The sequence below is a fragment of the Vipera berus genome (assembly GCF_964194415.1).
Source record: "Vipera berus genome assembly, chromosome: 1".
NCBI lineage: Eukaryota > Metazoa > Chordata > Lepidosauria > Squamata > Viperidae > Vipera > Vipera berus.
Window position 1 is genome coordinate 337,654,144 of NC_138202.1, and position 12,399 is coordinate 337,666,542.

Sequence of the window (12,399 nt, forward strand, 5' to 3'; positions counted from 1 at the left end):
GAGTTGTACCCTTGCGGCCCCTGACCCGGCGCAGATCCCAATGGGCTCCATGGTTCTCCGCGGAGCTCCGGGAGATGAAGTGTCGGAGACGGGGCCTAGAGAGCGGTTGGAGGTCCAGCCGATCTGAATCCGACCGATTGCGACTAAGAACCCATATTAGGTCTTATCTCGCAGCGATGAGGGTGGCGAGGTCTAACTACTTCGCTGCCCTCATCGCGTCCGCAGATAATCGCCCAGCCGCCCTGTTTAGGGTGACCCGCTCCCTCCTTAATCAGGAGGTGAGTGAGGAACCCTTGCAGGGACGTGCCAAGGAGTTTAGTCAACATCTGTCGGACAAAATCGCTCGGATTCGGACCGGTCTGGACTCCGACTGGGCAGCGTCGGACGATCAGGACACGAGCGGTCTTGTCAATGTTACCTGGGAGGAGTTCGATCCTGTAATTCCAGAGGAAGTGGACAGGATTATGGGGAAGCTGAGCTCCACCACATGTTTATTGGACCCATGCCCTTCCTGGCTGGTTTATGCAGCCCGGGAGGGGACACGAGGCTGGTTCCAGGCGGTTATATCTGCCTCTTTGAGTGAGGGTAGTTTTCCCGCCGCCTTGAAAGAGGCGGTGGTAAGACCTCTCCTCAAGAAGCCTGCCTTGGACCCGGCTGTGTTAAATAACTTTCGTCCGGTCTCCAACCTTCGCTTTCTTGCGAAGGTTGTTGAGAGTGTGGTGGCGCATCAGCTCCCTCTGGTCCTGGATGAAGCGGATTATCTAGACCCGTACCAATCGGGCTTCAGGCCCGGGTACAGCACGGAGACGGCATTGGTCACGCTGGTGAATGATCTCTGGAGGGCTCGGGACAGGGGATATTCCTCTGCCCTAGTCCTATTAGACCTCTCAGCGGCTTTCGATACCATCGACCATGGTATCCTGCTGCGGCGCCTCAGGGGATTGGGAGTGGGAGGCACGGTCCTTCAGTGGTTCTCCTCCTATCTCCTGGGACGCTCGCAGTCAGTGTTGGCAGGGGGGCAGAGGTCGACCGCGAGGCCTCTCGTTTGTGGAGTTCCTCAGGGGTCGGTCCTCTCGCCTCTCCTGTTCAACATCTACATGAAACCGCTGGGTGAGATCATTCGTGGTTTTGGAGTTGGGTATCATCAGTATGCTGATGATACCCAGCTTTTCATTTCGACCCCAAACCACCCCAGTGATGCCCTCGACGTGATGTCCCGATTTTCAGCCCCCCGTCCGACGAGCCACCAAAAAGAATGAATCCGGAACGGGAGCTGGTTCTCCTGAGCCACGTTTATTATCCTCACAAACAGTTGCTCGAAGACAGACGAAGTCAGCGTTGATTCCACAGCACAATCAACGCTGTTAAATAGCCGGCAAAGCCGACACCCACCACCACACCCTTAATTGCTCCACCATGCCCTCACCCTACTTAACTACCGCCTCCCATGGTTCCCACCCTTTGGCACCCGTCCCACCACCATTGCAGCCGGTAAGCCACCCCCCAGCCCAAACCACCCTCCTGTCCCCCAGAGCCCCGCATATCTTCGTCTTCCCCCTCAGGTCCCCAGACCGCCGCGAGTTGTGTCCTGAGCCCCTCCCCGACCCGCCGGTAGTCCCCGCCACCCCCTGAGTCACCCTGGCGCCCGTCCTTGTTCTGCCGCTCGGGCGCTGGGCAACCACCGGCCGCTCCACCGTACGGCTGCTCCCCGGCCTTCTGGTCGGCCCCGGAGGCTGCTGGGCTGCGTCGGCGTCCACGCCCTTTTCCGGCTTGTTCCTGGGACCTGGCGAGACGCCCTGTGGCCTCTGCAGGTGCCAGGCGGGTGGCCGCTAAGGCGACTCGGCGGCTGCACTCCTTTCCGGCTCGTCGGCTGCTTCCGGGAGCCGGCGGGTTGGTCCGCGGCCTCCCCAGCTGACGGGCGGGCCGCCGCTGCGCTGTCCCCTCGGCTACTCTTCTTCCTGGTTTGTCGGGACGGCGTGGGCGCTGGCAGCCGTTTTCGGAGCCCGGTAGCTTGTTGGAGAGGTGAGGACGCTGGCGGAAGTCCCTGGAGGCCGGTAGGTCGCCCCGTGGCCTCCCCGGGCGTTGGGCGGGCGGTTGCTGGGGTGTCGCGACGGCCGTGCACTGTCCCGGCCCTCTGAGAGACCGCGGGCGCCGGCGGTAGATTTCGGGGCCCGACGGGTCGCTCCGCGGCCCCACTGAATGTCGGGCGTGCCGGGCCCGACACCGATGCCTGGAGGCGGTCTGGGTCTGGATGGGGAGAAACAGGCTTCGACTCAACCCTGACAAGACTGAGTGGTTGTGCGTACCGGCATCTCGGGATATTCAGGATATCCCACCCCTCACTATGGGGGGTGAGTTATTACCTCCTGTAGATAGGGCTCGCAACTTGGGAGTCCTCCTAGATTCACAGATTTCCCTAGAAGACCATATAGTAGCTGTGACTAGGGGGGCCTTCGCCCAGGTTCGCCTGGTGCGCCAGTTGCGGCCCTATCTAGACCGGGATGCCTTACGTACGGTCACTCATGCGTTCGTGACCTCTCGCCTTGACTACTGCAACGCTCTCTACATGGGGCTACCCTTGAAGACCACTCGGAGGCTCCAACTGGTACAGAATGCAGCCGCAAGAGTTGTATTGGGAGTTTCCCGACACTCCCATGTCACACCTTTGCTCCGCGAGCTGCATTGGCTTCCAGTTGTCTTCCGGGTGAGGTTCAAGGTGTTAGTAATGACCTACAAAGCCCTACATGGCATGGGTCCGGAATACCTTGGGAAGCACCTGCGGCCGGCGTCAACTTCCCTCCGCCCAGTACGCTCCCACAGAGAGGGCCTCCTCAGGGTGCCACCTGTCAAAGAATGCCGACTGGTGGCCCCCAGGGGGAGGGCGTTCTCTGTGGGTGCACCGGATTTATGGAACCATCTTCCGGTCGAGCTCCGGATGGCGCCCGATCTCCGCTCCTTCCGGCGCGATCTTAAAACCCATCTCTTTGAACAAGCTGGCCTGGCCTGATGGGACGGGGTTGGATTTTATAAATGGATTTTAATTTTTAATCTGTATTAATTTATTATGGGCACTGTTTAATTACTTTTTAATAATTTTAATTTTTGTATCTTATTTTTATGTATTGCCCTGTTCACCGCCCTGAGTCCTTCGGGAGAAGGGCGGTATACAAATTAAATTAATTAAAAAATAAATAAATAATAATAATAATAAATATATCGCAGTCTGACTTCTAAATATTCACAAATGCTGTAAAGTAATTGATAGGGAAAGTACAAAAAGGGAAAAGGTAGAAATCAAATTGTCTTTTTCTCCCTTTTCCCTTTATTGATACTCTAATTATTGTCAAAGTCCGTTTGGTATAGTGGTAAAAGCACAAGTCTAGAAATTTGGAGATTGTGAAATGACGGCTCTTTCTAGGCAATGGACAAATAATGTACATATATATTGGATCTTCAGTTCACTGTCTCCTTGCCTTGGCGTTACTGCTTGGTCATCATTGCTGCGGCGTCTCAGGGGATTGGGAGTGGGAGGCACGGTCTTACAGTGGTTCTCCTCCTATCTCCAGGGACGTTCGCAGTCGGTGTTGACAGGAGGGCAGAGGTCGACCGCGAGGTCTCTCGTTTGTGGAGTTCCTCAGGGGTCGGTCCTCTCGCCTCTCCTGTTCAACATCTATATGAAACCGCTGGGTGAGATCATTCGTGGCTTTGGAGTTGGGTATCATCAGTACGCTGATGATACCCAGCTTTTTCTTTCGACCCCAAACCACCCCAGTGATGCCCTCAACGTGATGTCCCGTTGACTGGAGGCGGTTCGGGTCTGGATGGGGAGGAACAGACTTCAACTCAACCCCGACAAGACTGAGTGGCTTTGCATACCTTCATCCCGGGTCTATTCGGATATTCCATCTCTTTCTATGGGGGGTGAATTATTACCCCCCGTAGATAGGGCTCGCAACTTGGGAGTCCTCCTAAATTCACGGCTCACCTTGGAAGATCACATAGTGGCTGTGACTAGGGGGGCTTTCGCCCAGGTTCGCCTGGTGCACCAGTTGCGGCCCTATCTAAGCCGGGATGATCTATGCACGGTCACTCACGCGCTCGTGACCTCTCGTCTAGACTACTGCAACGCTCTCTACATGGGGCTTCCCTTGAGGACCACCCGGAGGCTCCAACTGGTACAGAATGCAGCCGCGAGAGTTGTGTTGGGAGTCTCCCGATACTCCCATGTCACACCTCTGCTCCGTGAGCTGCATTGGTTACCAGTTGTCTTCCGGGTGAGATTCAAGGTACTAGTAATGGTGTTTAAAGCCCTACATGGCAGGGGTCCGGAGTACCTTAGGGAACACCTGCTGCCGGCATCAACTTCCCTCCGCCCTGTGCGTTCCCACAGAGAGGGCCTCCTCAGGGTGCCACCGGTCAGAGAATGTCGATTGGTCGCCCCCAGGGGGAGATCCTTCTCTGTGGGCGCCCCGGAACTATGGAACCAGTTACCGGTTGAGCTCCGGACGGCGCCCGATCTTCGCTCCTTTCGCCGCGATCTAAAAACATACTTGTTTGAACAAGCCGGCCTGGCCTGAGGGGGGATTGGTGGGGTTTTTACTGTCATTTTATTGGGGTTTTTATTATGTATTAACTGTTTTTTAATGGGCATTTATTTAATTACTTTTTAACTTTTGTAATTCTGTTTTATTCTTGCCCTGTACACCGCCCTGAGTCCTTTGGGAGAAGGGCGGTATAGAAATATTAATAAATTAAATTAAATTAAATAAGTAGTATAAAGGTAAAGGTTCCCCCGCACATGCATGCTAATCGTTTCTGACTCTAGGGGCCGGTGCTCATCTCCGTTTCAAAGCCGAAGAGCCAGCGCTTGTTCGAGGACGTCTCCGTGGTCATGTGGCCGGCATGACTAGACACCAGAGGCGCACGGAACGCTGTTACCTTCCCACTGTACTGGTCCCTATTTTTCTACTTGCATTTTTACGTGCTTTAGAACTGCTAGGTTGGCAGAAGCTGGGACAAGTAACAGGCGCTCACTCTGTTATGCGGCACTTGGTATTCGACCCGCCAAACTGCCAACCATCTGATCGACAAGCTCAGCGTCCTAACCCACTGAGCCACCACGTCCCTTATAAGTAGTATGGAGTTATGCAAATAAAAGTAAGAATTGAAAAAAAATTGAAATGTTTTCTATAATACAGCTTCCTGATACAGTGGCATAATGATAGGTGTTTACAGATTTCCATTCTTCTTCCATTCTTTGAAGATAACAAATCTTGCAAGATATATATTTTTTCCCCAAAAATTTCAATAGCAACAGTACATGAATCCTATTTGCAAAAATACTAAGTTCTTGCTAGGCCACAGGATGGTGCTAGAGTGCTATAATTTGTGTTGAGAGACACTGCATCTAAGTTATGAACTTACATTTGCACAGAGAAAAAAAATCAGATGGCTTCTAATATACCTACAACAAAATAAATCAAACATCTAACAAAAGATTCCTAACTAAAAACATTTATTTATATAAAAATAATTTGAATCTTGAAACAAAATATTTTCTGTAGATCTCCCCTAGTTTCTGGGGGTAAATTCAAACTTATATCATAATTATTTTTAGCTTTACAGTATTTTTCCCAGATTAGGCATAGCAACTTCTCTAGCCTGCATCTCCAGAATTCTGCCCTTTGTCTTTTATAAGACAAAGCTTTTTCCCAGGCAGGAGAATGGATTACAGGGAAACTCTTTATATTTTTAGGCCAAAACTCAAGTTTACCTCTGAACAAAAGGCAACTGATCCAGTCTGTATTACGACATCACAAGGTAAACTCTAGTCTTACCCTTATGCACTTGATGAATCTGGGTCATTCTTAATCTTTTTTTTTATTGAAAAGTTTTACAATACATTTTAAACATAAACTCCTTCCCTCCCCCTCCCCCCCAACTTCCCCTCCCTCCCCCCCCCCCGACTTCCCAGAGCTGAATACAGGGTATTGTCTCTAACAAACTTAAGCTAAAATATGCTAACCAACTATAAATACACTTTAAATCCTATCACACTTTAACTCCACTTAAACATAACTAAATAGTAATAGATCTTATAATTCTAATACTCATTCATATATTAAATGAAATTTTTTAGTCCCTTATAAATTCTGAATATAATCGGTCCATCTTCTCCATTCTGAAATATATCTCTGTTGCGATTGTTCTTTCAAATATGCTAAAATTGTTACCATTTCTGCCAAGTTTAAAACTTTTAAAGTCCACTCTTCTATAGTATGCAGTTCCTCCTTCTTCCAGTATTGCGAAACCAAAAGTCTTGCTGCCATTATTAAATTCTACATCAATTTAGATTCTATAACAGTACAATCTATAATAATACCCAACAAGCCCACCATATATGATAGTACGTTGCATCCTCGCAACCACATCTCCAACATTTAGACTGATAATTTAAATACATACATACTAATTTTTAAGATCTAAATACCATCTATAAAACATTTAATAAAAATTCTCTCGTAAACTTTATGCCTAAATAAATTTAACATTTCTGACTCAAAGTTTTTCCAGGTATCCATCGTTATTAACTCCTGAGTATTCTGGGCCCATTTTATCATACAGTCATTAACAAATTCCGTTTCTGCATCTATTTCTATCAATACATTATGTATCCCTCTTATATGCGCTTGACTTTGATCTCTAAATTGTTTTACCAAATTTCTTTCCATCTAACTTATATCTGACCATACTGAAACCAAGTTTGTACTATTTTTCCTTCTTTTAAAATATTAAATGGCTTTAATTGCCATACATTCCTTTCCAGTCTAAGAATATCTTTATATGTAATCACATCATATTTAAATCCCAAACTTATATTTTCTATAAAAACATTATCCACCTTTTTATCATACAATATACATGCTAAACCATTAACATTCCATATTAGAAACTTTGTTACCATCTTTTGCTACTTAAAACTTTCGGGGCGTGTCTTGCACATTCTCAAACCTCTGCATCTTTGATCTCGTTCCCCCCACTGCTCCACTATTAGTAGATTCTTGAGTTTTAATTGTAGGATACTATTTCTGTTGCTGTTGTTGTTGTGCCTTTCGTCTGGTTGCAGCCCGTGTCACTCTTGGAGCCTTTAATTCTTCTAATGAGACCAAGGGCTGTGCAGTTTCCAAAATTTGCTGTACTTCCTTTGGAATCGGCGAGATTTCTTCATCTCGCTGTATACCTTCCAATTGTATCTGTCGCGCTCCTTCTTCCTTCCCTCTTTCAGTTTCTGGGGATGGCGGTGAGTCTGCTTTCAGTATATTACAATAAAAATCTCGTGCCTTCAGAACTGTATTAAGACGATATCTTGTACCAACATAATTCACCACTATCCCAGTTGGTATCTCCCATCTAAACTGGATCTGTCGTTTTTTTAATTCATCTGTCAGGAAAATAAACTTTCCTTTTTCTTAAAATTCTTGGTGGAATTTCTTTCAAAATTAAAACCTCTTGATCAGCCAGTTTAAATCTGTTATTATAAAAAGCTTGAATAATCGCCTTTCTGATCGTTCTCTTTGTGAAATAAACAACCACATCTCTTGGTAGTTTTCTTTGCCTAGCAATCCAGGAGTTAACACGAAATATTTTATCTATTTCCAATATAAAATCTTCAACTCGCCAACCCAAAATAGGCACCACAGCTTTTGCCAATATCTCTTCCAAATTTTCTTGTGGATTTTCTTTCAGACCTCTTATCCTCAAGGCAAACTCCATGTCTCTATATTATATCGTTACCACCTCATCATCAATTTTATCCATTTTATTTTCGGCTTCACACATTTTAGCCTCCAATAGTAAATTATTTTGATTAACTTCTTCCACACATTCATCCAGACTCTCAATACAAACTGTCAGTCTCTGAAATACCAGCAAAATATCCTCTTGTATTTCCTTATTTTTCTCATTAATAAGCTCTGCCATTTGCTCAGATTGAAGTTTTAAAGCATCTTGTAAATCTTTTAATGTTAATGTGGATGTAGGTACTGCGGGGGATGACATCAATGTCTGAAACCCAGATTGTTGAACTTGTGATGCCCCCGCACTTTTTAGAGACAGTAAATCTAGGTGGTTTGGAAGCCATTTTAACACCCAACTAACTTTCATTTCTCACTTTCACTTTTCTGCCCAAATTGCAACTTTGTTGCTTCACTGTTAAATATCCAAGTCTTTTAAGTCTCTTTTAAGCCAATTTCAAATGTTTTTAACAAAGTCCTTTACAACTTTAAAAATCCACTTTCTGTCTTCCTCCTTGATCTTTTATTTTATTTTCCTTATTCTTTTGTTCTTCGCCCTTTCTCCAAAAAATTTATTCCGGCGCCATCTTCCTCCCCTTCTTTTAAGTTAAACCGGAGTTAAAGATCAGATACTTGCTGTTTCAATATTCTCCTGCTCAGCTCTGCCTGCGTCCGAGTAATCCAAAGTACAATATTGAGTGCAGGGATGGTTGCAACGTCCTGCTCTGTTTTAAAGCTTTAAAACAGAGGAGTCCCCAAGTCCAGAGTTAAATTCAGGCTCCGAGGGAGCTCTCACCCTTCGCTCCCCAGACTAAACATTATGGGGATCTAGGGGAGCTCTACCTCTACCTGAATACTCACCTGCCCTTCTCCCGAAGGGGGGATTCCCAAACCGCAAAACAGCTGATTTTTTTATTTTATTTTATTTTTTAATTAAATTTTTATACCGCCCTTCTCCCGAAGGACTCAGGGCATATCTTAAAACTACAAAAGTACAAAAGTTAAAAAAGAATTAAATTATTGCCCACAATAAAAACAATAAAAAATATATATAAATATTAAAACCCTAAGTAATTCCCCATCAGGCCAGGCCAGCTTGTTCAAATAAATGGGTCTTTAACCCGCGCCGGAAGGAGCGGAGATCCGGTGCCATCCGGAGCTCAACCGGCAGCTGATTCCACAAAGCCGGAGCGCCCACAGAGAAGGCCCTCCCCCTGGGGGCCACCAGCCGACATTCTCTGACTGGAGGCACCCTGAGGAGGCCCTCTCTGTGGGAACGAACGGGGCGGAGGGGGGTCGACGCCGGCAGCAGGTGGTCCCCAAGGTATTCTGGACCCATGCCATGTTGATAGTCGCTGTTTTCGCGATTTGAACAAAACAACGGGGCTGACGGTCAAAAATGACCGCCATCAACAGAGGCTTGCCACCCGGAAGTCCAGTCATTTTTAATCTTGTAGTTTATTTATTTATTTATTTATTTTATTTTATTAGATTTATATACCGCCCTTTCCCGAAGGACTCAGGGCGGTTTACAGGGTACTTAAAACAAGAAATACAAAAGTTAAAAACAATTAAAAAATTACATCAATCCCTGAAAAAAAAGTAAAAACCCCAATTAAAATTAAAATTAAAATTCTCAGCCTGGGCCAGAGTTCGAAGAGCCAGGTCTTCAGGTCCCGGCGGAATGAACGGAGGTCAGGGGCAGTCCTGAGCTCCATGGGCAGCTGGTTCCAGAGGGCAGGCGCACCCACTGAGAAGGCTCTCCCCCTGGGTGTTATCCGCCGGCAATCTTTTACCAGCGGCACCCTGAGCAGACCCTCCCTGTGGGAGCGCACTAGACGAAGGGAACTTGATGCTGGCAGCAGGTGTTCCCTCAGATATCCCGGACCCAAGCCATTTAGGGCTTTATAGGTCATCACCAGCATCTTAAGCAGCAGTGTTACACATACAAATGCAATTTTAATTTCAACTGAGTGTAAAACACTGAACTCTGCATGGGTTTCCCCCTGAATATAAAAACCAGGAGCCTGGAGTTCTAGTCCCATTTTAAGCATGAAAAACCAGCTGAATGACTTTAGGCCAGTCACTCTCTCAACCCAACTTACCTCACAGGGTTGTTGTTGAAAGGGAAAATAGGGAGGAGGAAGGAACATTAATACAGTCCTATTAATAACGTACTCTTGCTCCCTCATTATTTGTAAAAATAATAAAGGTAAGTTATTAAATAAAATCTAGAAGGAAAACATGAATTTTGATCCCCAAATCCGAACTTAACTGTTCAGGCGACCAAGACTCGGCACTTTTGTCCTGTGTGGTCCTTGGTGCTCTGAGCTTACCAAAGTAGGTAACATCTGTGTTAGCATGAGCGCTTACACCTAGTTTAATAATGAAATGTCTTGCAAGAAAACAACCAAGCTCAGAGAGCGTCAAGGACCCCACTGTTCAACCCCGAGCTGCAAATATTCTCTTCTATCGGTACATTTTGTCTTCCTGCAACTAATATTTGAGTGTGCCAAATGCAACTGCCCGCTGGCAAAAATCTGCCCATGGAATGCATTTTTTTTCCCCGTAAGCGCCTTCCTTCTACTACAACACGTAGCGATCGGGCCTGGCGAGGCGCAGGTACCGGTAGCACCGTAAAGGGACTCGGTGGCAGAGCAATCCCACTAGGGCGGAGCCTGAAAAAAACGTGGCCGGCTCGGTTCGGGCTGCGCCGCCCCTCGACAGGTCATTTCCTTCCTTCTTCACCAGCCCGGCTCCGCCTCCTGCTAACGCGCTTTTCATCGCTTCGGCCACATCACCTCCCCCCTCGTGCGTTTGGCGCCGGCCGCATCCTCTGCTTTTTTTTCCTCCTCCTGCTCTGCTCTGCCTCCCGGTGTGGCTCTGTCGCTCCCCTGTCCCCGGCCGGGAGTTCCAAGCCATCCCATCCCGCCGTCGTCCTCCACGTGCTAAAGCGAGCTATGGGCAGCCTAGTGCTGGAGGATGGGACGGTCTTGCGTGGACGTCCCTTTGGACTCGTGGGGACTCCGGTTGCGGGTGAAGTCGGTGAGTTTCTGTCCAGGACCAAAGTGGGGGAGGAAGAGAAGGAAAGCGCTTTGGTTGGCCGGTTGCACTTCTGCCTTCCAGCAAAAGGAAGGATAGAGGTGCCCTCCCTTCTGTCTATAAGTAGGGAGGGTCGAGATATGGCCCTGCCCTCTGTCATTATGCCCATTTGCTCAGCAAGCGCCTCTGACCGTTGTTGGATCCCCAAATGTGCCTAGGGTTACTTGTAGAGGAGTGCCTCTGAACGTGCCCAGACTTGGTAGCACAGCTGTCTGATAGACCTGATAAGATCACATCTATTCTTGTGGTCAGGCTTCTAGACTTTCTCCCGCTTGTCACATTGCTGATGTTGGAACTAGGTCAGGCCCATTCCCAGGTCAGATAAATTAGAAGTAAGAAGGTATCATCTTGTCTGGGTTCATCATTCTGCTTGCTTACACCAGTACTTCTCAAGGTGTTTTTGAAACATGATCAGCTGAAAGGTTTCAAAAGTGCAAATAAGGAATTATCACTCCTTACTCTAGTCCAGACATGTCAAACACAAGGCCTGGGGGGGCCGGATCCGGCCCGTGAAGTGGTTTCATGTGGCCCGCGAAGCCATCCTGGAAACAGTGAGGGAACGGCCCCCACTGCCTTGGCCCTGGCCCAGAGACCCTCCTTCTGCCAGAGACCCTCAGATCTGTCCCACTCCTGCCCAGGCCCCCATAGGCACCCTTGATGCAAATGATGTAGAGCTGGCCACGCCCACCCAGTAGGCCATAGACTCTAGACACTCTAGACACACCCACCCAGTAGGCCACGCCCACCCTGGCCATACCCACCTGGCCCCCTAAGGGCAACCGCAATGCTGATGCGGCCCTCAATGAAATTGAGTTTGACACCCCTGCTCTAGTCTATGCCCTATGATGGCGATGGCCCTCCAGAATTTTTTTTTTTTTAGAAAAGAGGTTCTAATTCTTGAAAACCAAGGCTCTTGCTGTCTTCAAAGTATGCCAATTAGGCCTTTGGAATAGTGGCAACATACACCTCTCGGTGCCATTTGATGGATAACACAAGGGAAATGCGCTGTTGTGTTAAACTTTTAGAAGACATTGAATCAGCTGTTTTGTGGACAGGCTGCTGGACAGAACAGATCAATGTTCTCATCCAATAGAATGGTTCTTCTATTGCTGAGTGGAGCCACATCTGGTTTGCTGATTTCTAAAAGTAAAAAATATCTTCTTGAGGCGAATGAATTAAAGTGGATCTTCCCCTTTCTATTGAAGAAGGCAAGTCCAGAATCTGAGAACGTGCCACTACCAAGAAGATAACCCAAGCTTTCATACGACTCAGCAATCATAATAACAAAACAACAATAATAAACATTTGTGTAGTAGTTTGGAGCGGTCAAAGCACATCACATGCTTTATTTAGTTGTAATCCTTAAAGCAGTTTTGCATGGATGAATTGAGAAACAAGAAGCCCTTGAATATTAATCTGCAATCATGATCTAACCAATGTTCACGTTGGCTAAAAATTCAGCACTATTTGGAGGGTCACAGATTGCTGTAAGAATAGTCAATAT

The 12,399-nt window shown here is 47.3% G+C and overlaps 1 protein-coding gene across 1 annotated transcript in view; it reads left to right on the forward strand.

Annotated features, from left to right (window-relative positions):
* The first annotated feature begins 9,778 nt into the window (after positions 1-9,778).
* The window catches only part of CAD (carbamoyl-phosphate synthetase 2, aspartate transcarbamylase, and dihydroorotase), a 36,594-nt gene continuing 33,973 nt past the window's right edge, over positions 9,779-12,399 (forward strand). The window contains exon 1 of the mRNA XM_081314102.1: positions 9,779-10,838. Within this exon, the coding sequence (XP_081170228.1) occupies positions 10,310-10,838 (529 nt within the window). The 5' untranslated portion in view covers positions 9,779-10,309. The remainder of the gene's footprint in view (positions 10,839-12,399) is intronic.